The sequence below is a fragment of the Balaenoptera musculus genome, chromosome 1 (genome assembly GCF_009873245.2).
Source record: "Balaenoptera musculus isolate JJ_BM4_2016_0621 chromosome 1, mBalMus1.pri.v3, whole genome shotgun sequence".
Taxonomy (NCBI): domain Eukaryota; kingdom Metazoa; phylum Chordata; class Mammalia; order Artiodactyla; family Balaenopteridae; genus Balaenoptera; species Balaenoptera musculus.
Genome location: NC_045785.1, coordinates 16,618,209 through 16,635,987, shown reverse-complemented (window position 1 = coordinate 16,635,987; position 17,779 = coordinate 16,618,209). Strand labels below are relative to the sequence as shown.

The window sequence follows — 17,779 nt, the reverse complement described above, 5'->3', positions numbered from 1 at the left end:
GTCCGTTCTGATTTTCCTGGGGCAGCTTTCGGAGCTTTTTCTTTTTCTTGGAGCCGCTGCTCTTGCTGGCAGCAGCCTCTTCAGGTCCACTGCTGAGTGGCTCCTCCTTGGAAGAGAATTTCCTCTTTTTCTTGGGGACCCTCTTGTTTCCTGACTCTTCAGGCTCACTATCTGGTTCCTCTTTGGGGAAAGATTTCTTCCTCTTGGGAAGACTTCACTGCCAGCTGTCTCTTCAAGATCACTACTAACCAGCTCCTCCTTGGAAAAAGATGTCTTTTTTTTCGGTTTGGAGGAGACAGATGGGTCTTCCGTTCCATCCTCCTGAGGAGCCTCCTGGGGCTTTTGCTTTTGCTTCTTTTTGGGTCTTTCACTTGTCTCCTCACGTTCCTCCGGGGTACTACTGCTGTTTTCTGAAGACGCCAGGGCAATCGCAGCCAGCCTTTTCTTTTCCTCCTTCAAGCGTTTCTTCTCCTGTTTCTCCAGCTTCGTAGTAATCTCAGCAGCCGCTTCCTGTGCCTGAACCATTGCCTCCTTCATGACATCCAGATTCTTTCGTGGAATCTCTCCAGTCTCATAGAAGGACAGTGCCCGGACCATTTCTATGGGCCTCTCGCCACTCCCCCTTCCCCAGTCTCTCCCCGTGTCACTGTACCTTGTAATCTACAGAAACCTGTGTTTAGGCCATTTTCTTGCTCACAAACCTTTAATGCCTTCCTACTGCCAACATTCATTCATTCAGTCACTCATCCATTTAACAAATACTTAATGAGACCCTAACGTGGGGAGCCAGAGTTTACCATGAATGCATGAATACCAGAGAATTCATTGAGTGAACAGCTTCTAGCTGCCAGGCTCTATGATGAATTTTTTCTGGAAACTGAGGCTGAGAGGGGTGTGTCACTGATTCAAGGTCACACAGCAGGTAAGTGCCTGGGAATATCTCCCCTACAACAATGCCACAGGCCTAAAATGTCACTGCCACCATGTCTATCCTCTGGGTCAAGCACTACCCAGTTCAGGACCCCCTTTAAAGATGCTAGCCCCCCTGGGAGGTGGAGAGGCATCTGGTGCCTGCGGCAGGGCTATGGACAGTTCCTCTGAGCTGTTTCTCCCTGAGTAGCTGGGCCCAGGGGAGCCAGCAAGGGGGCTCAGAGCTTCCTCAGCATCTCCTTCCTGGGCCAGGTTCCCACAGGCCCTTCCCCTCTTGGGGTGTGGCAGTCCCAGCTCCGCCTGACTCAAGCGGGCCGTGGGCTGAATGACTCACCCTCTGAGGACCAGCCTTAGTCGAGGGACTGGGGCGGGGGTGCAGCCACGTGGGGGTGGCCCTAGGTGGTGGGTGGAAGCCAGGACTGCTTGCCCAGCCCTGGGCCACCTGGGTCCCAGGAACCACTGGGCACTTCCTCTCCCTGACCCCAGAATTAGCCTCCTCAGCAGGCTTTCTAGGGTAATAGGAGCTGACTTCACCCTCACCAGACCTGCTTCCTTTTCTCAGGGAGGGCCATGGGTGTGGGCAAAGAGACTGGGCTTGGTGTCAGTCAAGCGCCACTCAGATGCTGCTCTGCCGCTGACCAGCTGTGTGAACTCGGCATGCCTCTGCATCCTCATCTGTAAAGTGAGAATGCCAGTGTGGTGATGAGTCTGTGCCCTCAGGCCTGGAAAGAGGGGCTTGGCACGGGACCTGGCACATAGTCGACCCAATGAGTGTCCGTTATTGTTATTGTCATTAATAATAGCAGTGGCCCAGGTGGCCTCTCAGCCTTAAGGCTACTCTGTCCCTAAAGGCTCAGGGAGAGGTGCATAGAGGCTGGGCTACCTTGCTTAGTCCAGACGTCAGGGCTCAGCCCTTTACAGCAACCCTCACTGCCCCCTGCCCCAGTCTGCCCATCTTCAGAATGGGCTGTGGACATCCTCTTGGCTGGATTATGGGTTAGGGAGGCCTAATGGAGAGCTGGAAGTGAGACCCTGTCTACAGCTCTGATCCCTGGGGAAGGAGAGCCTGTTTGGCAGCCCTGCTCAGGAAGCCCCTCCTCTCCTGCCTCCTGGGGAACCCAGGCCCCCTCCTCCATGAAATCTGTCCCCCTTAATGTCCCCCAACTCTGAGAGTGACTCTCCCTCCCAAAGTTCACAAATCTCCCAACTTGGGGCCCTCCCTGACCTCAGACTCTTTTTCTCTTCCAGGAGGAGTGATGGGCAGAACCAGCGCTTCCCTCAGGCACTAGACCTGCCACGAGTGGACTTAGTTCCCTCCCAGACTGCTTCACTCCACCCTAAGGTAAGTGCCCGCCTCCCCACAGCCCCAGGTCTGGAGACCCCCCCAGGGCCAAGAGATACCTAGGAATGACTGCTGTGCAGAGGTAAAATGTTTGGGTAGATGCTCCTTGGGGTTTAGCCCCCCCAAGGGGATACCACTCCTCACCCCTGGGTGGGCCCGGTACAGTCTCAGAAGTTGAACCAGGGTCTGTAGCACTGTTGGGGGCAAAACAACTGGGAATAAACTGGCCAAACAGCTATTCTTCCTTATATTCGTTATCAACATCACCATCAGCTTCCTCATCTGTACATCAGGTATAATGATAATACCCCACTTCACAGGGCTACTGTGAGAGGTAGCCCTGTGAAGTGGGGTAAAGTGTGAAAAGTGATGATAAAACACTCTGTGCACAATATCTGGCACAGAATAAAAGCCCTATAAATGAGGCTATTCTTGTTATCATCAAAATCAAATGTTTGCCCAGCACCTGACCTGTGTCAACTTTGTGCTGGGCACTGAGGTGCCGAAATCAATCTGACACAGACCCTGCCCTCAAGGAGCCATAGTCCAGTTAGGAGATACATAACTAAACAACTTATACGGGGTGTCAAATACCAGTAATAGCCACTAGCATTTATTGAGATTTACTATGTGCCAGGTGGGTACTTAATGCTTTACATGCAGTATCTCATTTCATTCTCAAACTCTAACTACTATGTACTTATATTAGTACTCTTATTAGTCCCATTTTGCAGATGAGAAATCGAGGCTCAGAGAGGTTAGGTTTTGGTCTAGGACCAAAACTCATGTTATCTGACCAGAGTGCCTAGTCTGGTGGCATCTCTAATGCAGAGGGTAATAAGCTCTCACTTTTGTAGTACACTTTTCAGTTTCTAAAGCACGTCCACAGATATCATGCCTCTTGGTCCTTCCATCAAACCTTGGTGGTAGGCATTCTCCAGATGAGGATCTAGATGCTCAGAGAGGGGAAGTGGTTTTCCCAAGGTCACACAGCCAGGAAATAGCAGAGGCAGGATCTGCCAAGCTCCTTTCCCAGTGCTCTGACCTGGAACAAGGGCCATATACCTCTTCTAGACCAGGAGGGCACATGTCCAAGGAATGGTATACTTTTGGATCACCACCTCCAAGGGGATCCAAGTGCAGCGGGTCCTAGGGACCATATCAAGGGGTTCTTGAGATCCTCTCCTGTTGTCTGTGCCTGGGTGACAGCCCAAGACTGGGCCATGTGGATCCTGGGACTTGGCAGGTAGGGAGCGACTCCATGGCAGCTGGGCTCAGAAGTGAGTCTCCCAGTCCCTCTCCCCCTAAGCATCCAGTAGGAGGCCTGGGTTCACTTCCCCTTCCTGGGCCTCAGTGTTCCTGTTGGAAAAATGAGGGTTAGAAGAGCCCATCTCCCTGAGTCCTGCCTGCTCGGCCAGCCTGGGGCTGGCCTTCTCAGATTAGCTCTGAGCTACCTCCCCTCTGCCCAGTTTGGCCAGAAGCCTCCATTTGTGCCAATACAGCCCAGCCGGCTGCGGGCTCCAAACTGCCCCATCCCAACAGCCCACCCCCACCCCAGAATCAAGACACAGTCTGTACATCATACCCCTTTGACAGGAAAGGAAACCAGGGCCCAGAGAGACTGGGTCCCCAGCAAACCAGTGGTGGGGCTGAGGGGTCCCAGGTCTGTGACACATTCTCCACCCCTCCCCCAGCTCTGCACACATTTCTAATGTTGATGGTGGAGCCAGTGTGAGGGGCAGTTGACCTCCCTGTGCCAGTGGGCAAATCCCTGCCCCTCTATGGGCCTCAGTTTCTGATCTGTAAAATAGAGGTGGCAGTTTTTTTTCTACCCACCTTGCCAGCTTGCAATTGGGGGATGACTGTGAAAGTAATTTTGGAAAGTTCAAATTAGGAAGCTGAACTATTATTAGCATCATTATGTTCCCAGGGCAGGACAGAACACCCAGAAAGGACATCCCCCTCTCACTGGGAAGCCACATTTGTGTAGACACTGAGCTATCCAAGACCCTCCTACCCTGTCCTGCTGTGGGATTTTTTCTGCTTGAGGATTTAGAAATCTGCACACATGTACATACACAGCCTACCCACACCTACATACATGGGTACATTCACGTCTGCAGATGTGTTCAGAGACTTGCACATGTACACATGCATGTATATACAGATACACGTGTACAAGCACACAAATATGCACACCCAGGATGTCCCCATCTGATCTCAGAGTCACACACATCTACACAGCTGCATGCACACATGTGCACGCCCTCCACTCCTGGCACACAGATGTCTCCGGTGATGCGAGCAGCTCTTGCCTCCTCCCAGTGTGGGAATGAATGTTTCTCTGGCTGCATTTCGATGGGTGCCCGGAAGCGCTCAGGCCTGGAAGTGCCTGTGTGAATCAATATTTGCTGCTGTTAATTATTAAAAACAAAGCTACACTGTGTCTGGAATACACATCTCCAGAGTTCCCACCGGCTTCCTGGGCTCCAGCCTGACCCAGGGCCAGGTCTGGGGGAAAGGAAGGTGCGGTGCCTTCCTTCCAGGAGGCCTTGGCCCTGGAGATGGAGAGTGGTGGGTGGCTGCCAGCAGCTCCTTCAGGAAGCTGAAGAGAGGTTGGGTACTGAGCTGGTGGGCAGCCCTGCCCCGCAGGGTCTGAAGCAGCTGGTGTTGGCCACAGCTCAGGAAGCAATTGCTGCTTTCCCAGCATCTGTCTGGGGAGGGGATGCTGAGGCCCTGCCCCACACTGTACAGTGGCAGACACAATGCAGGGTCAGCTGGAAGGGCTTGAAGAGGCCTTATATTTTACAGATGGGGAACCTGAGGCCTACAGAGGTGGCAGGGACTCACTCAGGTCTACTCAGCAAGTTGAAGCAAGGCCAGAGCTAGAACCTACATATGCTGAAGTCTTCTCCATGTGTGGGTCCTTGGCAGGCCCTGTTCCCTCCCTCTCCCAGAATCAGGGGCAGTTAGGGACAGGTATGGGCATGGGGCCTGGGGAAGGGAGGGTACAGGTCAGCCACTGGCAGGAATTAGAGGGGGGTGGAGGTGGGAGGGGAGAGAGCTTCCCTGGATTCCCAGTTCTGCCTTTTCCGAGCTGTGTGATCTTCAGCATGATATTTTATCTCTTGGAATCAGTTTTCTCTTCTGTAAAATGGGGATGACACTCGTACCTCTTGAGTTGTAGGGCGAGGATAAGACTTGCAAAGGGTCCAACATTAAGTAGATGCTCAAGAAAAGCCCTCTGTCTCCAAGGTAACCCCCCCACCCCCGCCACTTCCTCCCCGACTTCAAAGCCCAGCCCAAGAAGCCCATCCCTGAGGCCCTAAGGCGTGGTACCCAGAGTTTGGGAAGGTAGAGGAGGCAGGCTAGGGGTGCGCTGGAGAGCCTCGGGGCTCAAGGGCCCGCGCCGAAAGCTCCTAGCGCGCTAGCAAGAGCGCGCAGGCGCAGTGTCCGGGAACCGCACCGGGGGCGGGGCCTCCTGTGTCCCCGCCCCGGATCCCCGAAGCCCCGCCCCGGTCCCGCGCCGCCCGTACCTGGCGCCCCGCCCCCTCAGGGCCCGGGAGCCCGGCGAGCCCAGCGCAGGCAGCGCGCCGCGGGAGCCCGAAGCCGGGAGCGCGGAGCTCAGCGCTGCGGGGCCCGGGCCGGGGCTCGCGCGGGCCGGAGCCGGCTGGGTCAGCTAAAGCGCTGCCGGGGTGGGGGCCGGGGCCGGGGCCGGGCCGAGCTCGGGATGGCGCAGCCGCGGCCCCTGGAGACCCCGGGCCGTCCTCGGAGGGGATCGCTGCCCTCTGGGGCCGCCTGGCAGGTGAGGACCAGGGCGAAGGCGGCCTGGCCGAGGGGGTCCGCGGGAGACGGATCAGCCCAACTTCTTCGGAGCCCGGCAGGCTCTGCCCCAGTCAGGGCGGGTGTGCGAGGCTCCGTCATGGAGGGTGTGTTAGCTTCTGGGCTGACACACGGCCACCGAGGCCACAGGGCACACCCCTGCCCTGGGGTCCCAGGCCTTGAGCTCTTTCTGCAGCTGCCTACGGAACAGAGTGCCCGTGGTGGCACTGTGGCTCTGGGCTACAGGGGCACTCTGTGTGTGTGTGGATGTGTGTGTGCGTGTGTGTGGATGTGTGTGTGTGGGCGCTAGCCTTGGGACCACTTCATCCATCCCCTCCCCCCTTTAGGAAGGGTCTGAATGTCACAGTGTAACTTTGCTTGGCGCCCTGGGGCACTTCATTCACAGCCTTCCATGTGTCAGAGCGTCTGATGCACTAATGAGGCTGTATCTGTGGGCATCACTTGTTGCTGTGTGTGCGCTCTGGGTGACAGTACCATGTGTCAGTGTTTATGTGGCTGTGACTCCCAGTGCGTTGTTCCTGGCCATGTAAGGCCATGTTACCCTGAGTGGGGTATTCTGGGGGACATCAGTGCACCCGTATGACTCGTGCTGGGACTGTGCTGGGCTGAGGTTATGTGGCTCACCCAGGCACAGATGCTGATGTTGCTGTTGTGCAAGGTGTTGGCTGACAGGCGTGTTTGTCTACCTGGACTGCAGATGTGTGTCTGTGGTCTCTGCTCTAATTGCCTGTGGAATTGTCTCTTCCAAGCTCAGAAGTGTTGGGTGTGGCCACAGGGGCCATGGGTCACCATCTCCTGTGGACTCCTGTCGTGCATTTTACAGGGTGGGTTTTGCCTCTGTGGGCAGGCCTCACAGTGTGCACATGGGGTGTCTGTGTCTTGTGATCTTTAACAGACAGCTCTGTGTGTGTGTGTGTGCGTGTGTGTGTGTGTGTGTGTGTGTGGTTCAGACCAATGCCCGTCATCCTTGGCGATTAACCACTTCCACAGTTGCTGCATGCTTTTTCTTTTTCTCAAAACTCATTTAATGTTATGGGATCAAGTCTGTCATGTCTGTTATACAGGGAGTGTGACTGATGGGGAAGGGTGAACTTGTGCATGGCAGTGGGGCTGTGTGGCTCAGTTTCCATGAACATACCTGCCTGTGTCTGCGAGGGCATGTTATTGTGTCTCTCGGCACGCGGATGTGAGAGTAGTTTTGTGGCGTTCGTGTAGCTTCGTGTGCAATTACTGGTGCAGTTGCGCAGATCTGCATAGGGGTGGGTTTGCATTTGTGTGTGCGGCTCTTATGGGACATAGACCTGTATGTGTGTGAGAGAGTGTGCTGTTGTGTAACGTAGGACACTGACACGTGTATTTGTATGTTAGCGTGTAGCTGTAAGAATTGATGTGCACAGACCTGGTGGGTTTGTGCGTGTGGGTTTCTGTGTGTTTGCTTTCTTTGGTACAGTGAGACTGTGTTTAAATATTGGTGTGCAGGCCTGTGTGTGTTTGAGCAAGAGAGAGAGAGAGAGAGGGAGTGTGTGTTTCCTGGTGCACAACCCCATAGCACATGTGTGTGTGAGCTCAGGCAGTGCCCCCACTGGACAGCAGGAGCCGGCTGAATTGAGGCCTTGGAGGTGCTGGGGGAGGGGTGCTCTCCTAGAGACTCTGGGGGCTTCCCAGGCCCAGCCCCCAGCTCCGCCAGCCGGCAAGGATGCCGCCTTCCAGGAAGGCTCGTAGGGAGCTGGCGCTGGAGAGGCTGAAGCTGCCAAGCACAGCTGGCAGATGCCCGGATTAACCCTGTGTGTGCCCTGGCTAGCCTCAGGAGAGGCTGGCTGGAGTGTGAGGAGGGAGGAGGGAGGAGGGGGAATGTGTGGACTCAGACACAGGTATTGGGCCAATGGGACATCCCAGCATTCTCTCCCCCAACAGACGCCCAGCCCACACTGCTTGGGGGGGAGGATGGGGCCCTCCTTCCAGAGGTGAGTGGAACCACAGACCCTCCTGAGGATCCCAGCTGGGCTCGTCTCTGGAGTTGGGACCTGGGGCTCTTCTGAGGGGTCCATGGGCCGATCTGGGCACTGCCAGTCTTGCAGTGACATGGGAGAGGTGTGTCTCTCCCCAAAGGTCAAGACCTTCTTTGTCTGAGGCAGCAACCTCCTCCTTTGGGGAAGGGGACCGAGTGGGGTGGGCTGCCTGGGGAGGGTGCTGGACTCTGGGCGGACTTCACCGGGCAGTTGGTCAAACTCTGCCAGTCAGTGGCACAGAGCCCCATCCTATGATGTCCCTTCCACTCCCTCTTGCTGCTTGGACAGGTCACGGTGTTTGGTCAGAGTTGGGGGACCAGGAGGGCTGGGGCAGGTGGAGACTCCTCGGGGACTTGTAGGATGAGCTGGGCTACCCCAGTGCTGACCTGCTCTCTCCATCTCTGTTGCAGAACACAGATCTGTTTGAGATGATTGAAAAGATGCAGGTGAGGTGGGCTCTGGAGCCCGTTCTGGGGAGCCATAGAGGGGGCTGGACTGGGGGTGGGGGGCCCTTGCTGTATTTGCAGCCCTACATCTCTCTGAGGACGGGCCGGGAGCTCTCGCACACCGTGCCAGGAGGAGATGTTGGCAGTGCGTTGTCCAGAGCCCTTTGTCTGGGGTCGGAAGAGAGGATGGGGACTGATAGTGCCCAACTGCCTGAGTGACCCAGGGCGCAGGCCCCGCTTGCGTCTCTCCAGCTCCCATCCCTGTGTAGGTTGTTGGGGTCAGTGCCTCAACCCACCCCACATACACATACCATCCCCCATCTCCCAAGAGGCATCACAGGCTCTGCAGGACCCTGTGTGGAATGGGGGCAGGGACAGATGCCAGGGCACAGGGCAACCGGAGGCTGGGCTGCAGGTCCAGGGAGGTGTTACGGAACCGGGCAGCCCCTGCCCCCTCTGCCTGACCCCTGCCCATCCTCCACTCCCCAGCCCTGGTCTTCCAGGCCCTCGTCCGTGTTTTTCGCTTGGGTGTGTGTTGGGAGGTGGCCGGGGGACTTGAACAAACCTCAGGAGCTTTTCTGATGTCGGTTCACCCTCCAAAGCCCGTCTCCTGCCATCTTCCTGTTTCTCTGCCTCTCTTAGTCTTTCCATCTCCACCTCTCCCCCTCCTTCTCTCTCTCCCCCTCTCTCTCCCCCTCTCCCTCTTCCTTTCTCTCTCCCTCTCCCTCTTGCTCTCCACAACACGTATCTGTGTAGATGCAGCGGCCTCCCTCCCCAGCTCACACACAAGCGTGCACACTGGCCCTGCCCCCACTCCCAGCAGCGACCAGAGCCCCGAGCCCTCCCTGCTGCTGCCAGCCTCCCGCAGCCCCCGTTCCCTCCAGGAGGGCCAGCCCTGCAGAGGCCCGAGTAACCCGGCGGCCAGCGCCCTGCCCTGGGAGCACCTCCACAGCACCATCTACCTGGAAGGGGTGCTGCTTCCAGCCGCATGGGAAGGGTGTGACGGGATGTGCTGCCTTCTCTTTGCAGGGAAGCAGGATGGATGAACAGCGATGCTCCTTCCCACCACCCCTCAAAGTAGGTCTGAACCTGGAACCACTCCACCCTTCTGGGGGCCTTTGGCTTCCTGAGCAGTGCTCTCCAAAGGGCTTGGGGATGGGAGGGGACGGGAAGGGGGAGGCAGACTCCCTCTCTAGGGGTGGGGGAAGCGCTGCCTCAGCCAAGCAGCCAGCCCAGGAGGATCGGCGCCCCCCTTTCGTGAAGTAGTCTTACTGAGGGCTGGTGCTGGGGCCAAGGGGGAAGCAGGGTGTGCCCAGCCCCTGCCCTCTAGGAGGCTAAGGTGTGGAGAACCCCTCCCTTGCTATAGGCCTTCATTCCAGCTCCTCCTCACCCCATCTGCACCACTGTAAACTCACCCCGCCTCTCCAGGCTTCCCCATCTCAAAATCGAAGCCCCATCCCTCGCGATAGCCTGCTGTAAAAGGTTTTTCTTGAAGCCACTTATGATCGGCAGTTGCAGGAAGACTCATACCCAGGACCCAGGAGGCTTACGCTCCCTCTCGCCATGTAGCTCCTGCCTGGGACGGCTGAGGGGGAGGGGGAGAGACGGAGAGATGGGGCGGGGTAGCCTCGTTGCCCCCCAGCCTTCATGAAGAGACTAACAGGAGGCTTGGGACCAAAGGAGGTGTGAGGAGGCTCGTTAGACTCGGAATTTTCTTGGGGTGGGAGCTGCATAGCCCCTCCAGGTAGGCATACGGTACTATGGTTGGTGATTTGGGACCCCAATAATCCAAGAATATCAGTGGCTGGGCTTAGGGGAGTGGACCCAGGGCTACAAGGATGAGGGTTAAAGTGGGGTTCATGGGCACAAGGCTGATGCTTTGTCTAGAACAGGGCTTCTCAAAGTGTGGTCCTCAGGCCAGCAGCGTCGGCATCACCTGGGAGCTTGTTGGCATATAAATTCTTGGGCTCCACCCAGACACACAGCATAAGAAACTCTGGGGGTGGGGCAAAGCAATCTGTTTAATGAGCCCTCCAGGCCATTCTGATGCACTGAGAACCACTGGTCCAGAGGTTTCTTCTGGGGACGCAGTGAGCCTCCTTTTCCCCAGGCAGGAGACCCAGAAGAGGCTGCCAGCACTCAGTGAGCTAAGCCTGCCTCAGTCCCTGCCTCGTGGGGTCAGCCCACATGGGATGGGGAGATGAGGACGCGGCCCCATCCACAACCCCAGCCCGGGGGTGCTGGCTGAACAACAGGTGCTCTGGGGAGGCTGGAAGTAAAGGGTAAGGACCCCACCCCAGCTGGGCCTCTGCCCTGCTTGTGTTTTGCAGACGGAGGAGGACTACATTCCTTACCCGAGCGTCCACGAGGTAACCGACTGGATCCCACTGAGCCCATCTCCATCCCGAGCCCAGGAGGCACTCCCTCAGGGAGTCTGGACACCCGGGCCCTCCTCCTTGTCGAGAGCCTGACCACAGGCCTTGCTCTGGGTGTTGGAGACTCAGTTGACAAGCCCAAGACTTCAGAGCCCATGTGAACCCTTAGGCCTCTGAGCCAAATATGCCAGCCTCTCGGCCAACGTCGTGCTCTCAGCTTTACCTGTCCCCACACTCCCATCCTTTGAGACTGGGACATGGGGCTCTGTGCATCTGGGTCTGTGCCTGCAGTGGGAGGAAAAGGGCTGGAGCAAGTGCCTTGAAGGAGGTGGATATGAGCCCTGGGACCCACATAGGCTCTGGGCTGTCCCCTAGTACTCCTTAGCCATGGCAGAAGTGGCTCCAGGTCTGAATTGGGGGGTATCTTGGGGCCCCCAGTGGCGTGCAGTGTGGGTGGCTCTCAGCTGAGTCCTCCTTCAGGTCCTGGGGCGAGAAGGGCCCTTCCCCCTCATCCTGCTGCCCCAGTTTGGGGGCTACTGGATTGAAGGCACCAATCACGAAATCACCAGCATCCCGGAGACAGAGCCGCTGCAGTCGCCCACGGCCAAGGTGAAGCTGGAATGCAACCCCACCGCCCGCATCTACCGCAGGCACTTTCTTGGCAAGGTGTGTGGCCCGCTGGTGTTGGGGGGCTGGGCTGGGTGGGGAGTGGGTCACAGCCCAGCCCTGGGGGAGGCTGGGCCTGGGAGGGAGCGGAACTGTGGGCTGGGCTGGCTGGCTGTCGCAGAGTCCAGGGAGCATGCGTAGTGGATTCACTCATTCAGTCAACAAACATATATTGCAAAAGGCAGTGTTATGGCATAGTGGTTAACAGAGACTCTACCAGGGTTTGAATCCTGGCTCTGTCACTACATGGGACATCAGGCAAGTCACTTACCCTCTCTGTGCCTCTGTTTCTTTCTTTCTTTCTTTCTTTTAAGATGGGGAGACTGGTTTTTTGTTTTTAATAAATTTATTTATTTTATTGATTTTTGGCTGCATTGGATCTTCGTTGCTGCCTGCGGGCTCACCGCTGCTCTTCATTGCGGCGCACGGGCTTCTCATTGCGGTGACTTCTCTTGTTGTGGAGCACGGGCTCTAGGTGCGCGGGCTTCAGTAGTTGTGGCACGTGGGCTCAGTAGTTGTGGCTCACGGGCTCTAGAGCGCAGGCTCAGTAGTTGTGGCGCATGGGCTTAGTTGCTCCGCGGCATGTGGGATCTTCCCGGACCAGGGCTCGAACCCGTGTCCCCTGCATTGGCAGGTGGATTCTTAACCACTGCACCACCAGGTGGATTCTTAACCACTGCACCACCAGGGAAGCCCCTGCCTCTGGTTCTTCATCTGTAAAAACGGAGATAGTGATGATACCCACCTCGTGCCTTTAATGCGACGGTGTTTGTGAGGCCTTTAGAATGGTGTCCGGCACAAAGTAAGGGCTCAGTCAGGGTGAACAAATAATGAGCACCAGCTGTGTGCCTGGTCCTGTTCTGGGCACCAGGTATAGAGCAGCAAACAAAACAGACCCAGGCCCTGCCTTCAGGCAGCTTGAGGTGGGGAAGACAGTAATTCCGTGGTGTGACCTGGATTGGTGCAACCCCTGCCCCACCACCTGCCCCAGAGCTGGGACCCTGCCCGGTAATGACCTGTCCTAGTGTCACCCGATGACGGTGTTCCAGGCAGGAGCTATCGGGCGAGGCTGTGGGAGCTGGAGGGGAAGTCACACGCTGGGACCTCGTATGTGCCATGTTCCATGCTGAGTGCTGTCTGTCAGTTTACAAACGAGGTGGCGGAATGTAGCGTGGGCTCTGGAGTCTCGTGGCCTGGGTGCGCCTATTGACTCTTCTGTTTATTGATGGTGTGACCTTGGGCAAGTTAGTGAACCTTCCTGAGCCTGTTTCCTCATCTGTAAAAATGAGGATGATAATCGAGAACCATGTTTGGCACATAGTAAGTACTCAGTAAACGTTAGCTGTTATTATTACATCTTCATAATTACTCCGTGAGATCAGGATCGTCCTAATTTTTACAGAAAAGGAAACTGAGGCTCAGAGAGATAAAGCGACTTGGTTAAGTTCACACAGTTACTGAGCTAGGAACTGGACATAGCTCTGGCTGACCTTCCATTAAGACACACTAAGGGAGGGGTCACGTTTCTAGCGTGTGTGCGTGCACTCGTGGGTGCTGGGAGGAGGGGTGACTCCTTGGGGTGTTGGGAAGCTGTGCGAGCTCAGTCTGGGCCCAGGGCATTAGCCTGATGCTGGTGGGTATTGGTGCTAAGGTGGGGGGACAGGGTGACTGAGACTAAACCAGCAGGCTCAGATTCAGGAGCCATCGCCTGGGGACAAACTCAGAACAGGGCAGGGAATTCCACCTGTGGGTGGAGAGAGACCTGCATCCCCGGAACCCACTGTCCAGAGGCTCTTAATTGGATCTGGCAGGTGGTGGGGCCTGGGGGACTATGTGGGCCTAGCATATGGTTGGTGCACAGAAAAGTTTGCTGAAGGAGTGGTGAGTGATAGAATGAAGGTGGTGCCTTGGGCACTGGGGGATTGGAAGAGGTACAGGTTGGGGGGTCTTAGAGGAGGCATGATGACCAGGGTCAGGCTGGCAGCACAGAGAGGAGGGGCCCCAGGGGCTGGCAGAGAGGCCAGGCCATTCCCGGCTCCAGGTGGGGTGCTGGGGAAGCAGTGGGCCCAGTTCTGGCAGAGGGAGGAAGTTAGGGTGACTTTGGCATTGACCCACTGGGACCCTGAGCCCACTCTCCTTGGGCTTCTCTGGGCCCAGCCAGGGGGGTCTGGGGAAACTCCCCACCCCGAGGACTTCGGTGCAGACCTCCTTGCCAAGAGCCTGCCACTCCCTCTGTGCACATAGTGCCAAGCCTTTGGGGGTTTCCATCACTCTGCCCCAGGTCCCCGCAGACTGCCCCTGAGCTGTGGATTTGCGGGGCATGTCCCCTGGCCCCTACATCTTTTTCCTCCCATCCTTTGAGCACAGCTGTTTGTATTTAAACAGGGCTTCCTTCCACGATGACTCCTGGGGTGGGTGTGGCTGAGGAGCCAGCCTCATTCCCAGGGCCGGGCTGGCAGGGGAACCCAGGGCCAGCTGGGGTGAAATCTTCTGGCACTTCCGGCTCTTGGCTTTGGGGCTTCCCCACCCGGAGGTGCCAGACTGCCAGCTCCTCTCTGGGGGTGCCATCCCTGCTGCAGTTCCCCTGGGCCCTCGGGAGCATTTCTTCCCCACCCTGCGTCTTCCCCAGGTGAGGCAGGAGGGCAGGAACCGGCTCAGTCAGCCGGCCAGTGTGTTCATGAGATGTTTCATTTCCTGATTCTCATGGGCCCTGGCTTCAGGGGCCACAGAGCAATCAGTTGACCAATCAGTCAGTTGACATATTTTTACTGAGCACCTACTGTGTGCCCAGCTCTGAGAGGGGCGGGGGCTGGGAGACAGCCATGCAGGTACAGATGTGGTCCTGACTTTGCTGAAGACCCAGAGAGCCAAGGTTACTACAGACGTTCAGAGAACACCTACTCTGCGCCAGGCACTATCTCTTTCAGTGCCTGCCACCCTCCCACAAGGTAGTGGGCCTCATTCCCATTTGATAGACTAGGAGACTGAGGCACAGAAAGGTAAGGTGACCTTCTCAGGTTACCCAGCTGGCAAGTGGCAGAGCTGGGATTTGAATGCAGGTCTCTCTGAGGCAGATAGTGCTGTTAGCCCGGACACCTGCTGCTTGGTGAAGGACCCCCATCCGGGGGTGAGCTGGCTTTCTGGTCTGGTTTCTGGAAGCCTCAGGCTCAGCCTCACCCTCTCCCCTGGCCCCCGCCTTCCACCACAGGAGCATTTTAATTACTACTCACTGGACACTGCCCTGGGCCACCTTGTCTTCTCACTCAAGTATGATGTCATCGGGGACCAGGAACACCTGCGTCTGCTGCTCAGGTGAGGGTGGGGTGAGGGGACCTGTGACAGCAGGGAGGGCTGTGGTCTCAGAATCTGAGAGCCCATCTCATTTTACCCACTCTTCTAATTGAGGCCCAGAGAGGGCCAGGGATTTGCCTGAGGTTGCACAGCAAGTTAGTGCCCAAGCCAGGCCTGACCACCTCATCACCTCTGGACCTCCCTGGGGTCTGCCCTCTCTGGTCTTACTTGGTGTGGAGGGGCTCCCATCTCCATTTTGCACTGCCTCGCCCCTCAGCATGGGTCTTCTCCTCCCAGGACCAAGTGCCGGACATACCATGACGTCATCCCCATCTCCTGCCTCACTGAGTTCCCCAACGTGGTCCAGATGGCAAAGGTGAGGCCTCTGATCCTTCATGCTGAGCCCCCCGTGGACGCCCCAGGTGGGCACAGAGCTGGGCTGCAGCCTCGCCTTTGCCCACCCTCATCTTTAGCCCCAGATCCTGGCCTGCCTGCTGTGGCCTGTCTCCAGGGTCCTGCCGCTCACGTGTTCCCATGATGCCCACGTGCTGGCTGTGTGCTTTGGGCACTCTTTAGAGCACCTTTTGGAGACAGGGGCTCCAGTTCTCTGTACCCCATTCTGAGTGACAGTGAGCCTGCTTCAGGCTTGGTTGTCCCCTCTTTGTCCTCCACTGTCCTCCCCCCAGACCTTGGCCAGGGAGGCCCAGAGGCCCCACCCTCAGGCCCTCCCTTATCTGCTCCCACAGCTGGTGTGTGAAGACGTGAATGTGGATCGATTCTATCCTGTGCTCTACCCCAAGGTATGGCTGGATCTGGGCCCTGCTCACTGGGAGTGGGTGGGTAACTAGGGGACCAAGCATTTATTGGGCACCTGCTGTGTGCAGGGCATTTTTCCTAAGTTCTCTCATTTAAACCTCACAATAACCCTGCAAAGTCCACAGTTTGTGGAAGAGGAACCAGAGGCCCAGAAAGGGTTGGTGCCTTACCCAAGGATGCACAGCAGGTAAGGAAGCCTGCATTTGAACCTAGTGCTGTCCTCCTTGGAGGCGAGCCTTCCTTACCTCTGGAAACTCTCAGTGCCATTTGGGGACCCTCCTAAGGGTAATCTGTGCTCCTGAGCCAAGGCTCCACTGGTCTTGCCTTCTGACCCCAGAGGGGACCTGGGGAGAGAGAATAACACAGGCACCTCCATAGGTGCCACCCCACAGACGGCAGCTGCACTTGCAGCTCTGGTGCTGGGTGCTGGGTTTGAGGCACTGTGACAATGTGGGATAAAGGGGAGGGACTTTTGTCTTCAGTGAGCCAGGGGGTTTCTGGAAAGAGGTGGGCCCTGAAAGACACGTACAGCCTGTGGCTCTGACTGAATTCCAGAGTGAGGTGAGGTCGCTGAAGGGCGGGTGGTCCAGGAAAGGTCCCCTGAAGGAAGGGGCCTCAGAAATCAGGTGCTGCTTCTCAGTTACCGAAAGCCCGAGGTGAGGAGGGGAACTTGCTCAAGGCCCACAGCACACTGGTGGGACTCGGCCTGTTCTAGAATAATGAGGTGGCTTTACAGAAGAGCCGGGGAACAAGTTGGGTGTTAGAGCAGAGTAGGGGCGGGAGCTTATGGGCAGAACTCAGGAGCAATGCGCTTAGCCTTTGGAATCCAACAGACCTGAGTTCAAGTCCCAGGTCTGCCATTTGCCAGCTGTTGACCTTAGCAAGTCAGTTCCTTAAGGTCTCGGAATGTCGGCGTCTTCATCCGTGAGATGCAGTCCGCGGGAGTGCCTCCCTCACGGGCTTGTTCTGAGGAGGAAATGAGTGGATGCATGTGGAGTGCCTGGCACAGCGCTTGGCACATAGAGCAATAAACGGCAACTTGAAAAAGCAGCGTGTTTCACCCATCGTCCTGTCCCCGCAGGCCTCCCGCCTCATTGTCACCTTCGACGAGCACGTCATCAGCAATAACTTCAAGTTCGGAGTCATTTATCAGAAGCTCGGGCAGGTGTGCTCACCTCCTCCTCCCTGCCCCCCACATCTGGCCATGTACCTGGGACCTCAGACCTTTGCCAGGGAGAGCACCTGCCCAGGGACTCAGTTTCCCAGGAGCTCAGGGGCTGCCAGAGGTCCCCCTTCCAGCCTTCCTGGGTGTGAGTGGGGGTAGGAGGCCCAGCTCGATGACCTCTGCCCTCTGTGCATCCCTAGACCTCCGAGGAAGAACTCTTCAGCACCAACGAGGAGAGCCCCGCCTTCGTGGAGTTCCTCGAATTCCTTGGCCAGAAGGTCAAACTGCAGGACTTTAAGGGGTGAGCATTGGGGTGGGACAAGCAGAGGATAATCCGACCCATGCCCTTGGGCAGGGAGGGAGCCCCCGTCCTGGCCCCCTGGAGGCCTGGCTGGGGCTGGAGACTGAGCCGTGGCCTGGGGGGACTGGGGCAGGTTCCGAGGAGGCCTGGACGTGACCCACGGGCAGACGGGGACCGAGTCTGTGTACTGCAACTTCCGCAACAAGGAGATCATGTTTCACGTGTCCACCAAGCTGCCCTACACAGAAGGGGACGCCCAGCAGGTAGCCTGGGCACCCACCCACTTGCTTCCCACCTGTCTTCCTGTCCCCCATTTACCTACCCATTCAGTGTCCACCACACCAGACTCAGTGGGCCCTGGGATAGAGAGATGGAAATGATCTAGTCCCCCAACTTGTGGCCTCTAGTTGGGGCAGGGTGACAAGCTACTACGATGTTGTGAAAGCCTCAGTTTCCACATCTGTGAAATGGGGATAATAATGGCACCTACCTTATAGGTGAGCATAAACGAGGGTATGCACCCAGAGTGGCTAGAACAGTATCTGGTACATAGCAGGAGCTCAGTAAATGCGAGTATTTTTACAGGAAATGAAGG

The 17,779-nt window shown here is 56.9% G+C and overlaps 1 protein-coding gene across 8 annotated transcripts in view; it reads left to right on the top strand.

The window, feature by feature from the left end:
- LOC118880705 (RAP1 GTPase activating protein) overlaps nucleotides 1-17,779 on the top strand; it is a 66,009-nt gene that overhangs the window by 34,368 nt on the left and 13,862 nt on the right. For 6 of the 8 annotated variants that reach the window (XR_005016378.1, XR_005016369.1, XR_005016367.1 and 3 more), the window contains exons 3-13: nucleotides 2,179-2,272; nucleotides 8,535-8,570; nucleotides 9,600-9,647; nucleotides 10,901-10,939; nucleotides 11,426-11,611; nucleotides 14,820-14,923; nucleotides 15,200-15,278; nucleotides 15,649-15,702; nucleotides 16,800-16,883; nucleotides 17,084-17,184; nucleotides 17,318-17,447. Coding sequence is in view for 2 of the 8 variants with exons in the window: in XM_036824545.1 (XP_036680440.1) it covers nucleotides 2,179-2,272; nucleotides 8,535-8,570; nucleotides 9,600-9,647; nucleotides 10,901-10,939; nucleotides 11,426-11,611; nucleotides 14,820-14,923; nucleotides 15,200-15,278; nucleotides 15,649-15,702; nucleotides 16,800-16,883; nucleotides 17,084-17,184; nucleotides 17,318-17,447 (955 nt within the window). In the remaining 6 variants the exon portion in view is untranslated. Of the gene's footprint in view, nucleotides 1-2,178; nucleotides 2,273-5,845; nucleotides 6,078-8,029; nucleotides 8,080-8,534; nucleotides 8,571-9,599; nucleotides 9,648-10,900; nucleotides 10,940-11,425; nucleotides 11,612-14,819; nucleotides 14,924-15,199; nucleotides 15,279-15,648; nucleotides 15,703-16,799; nucleotides 16,884-17,083; nucleotides 17,185-17,317; nucleotides 17,448-17,779 lie in introns of those variants that run through there. The other 2 variants (XR_005016377.1, XR_005016370.1) reach the window with 2 other exon arrangements.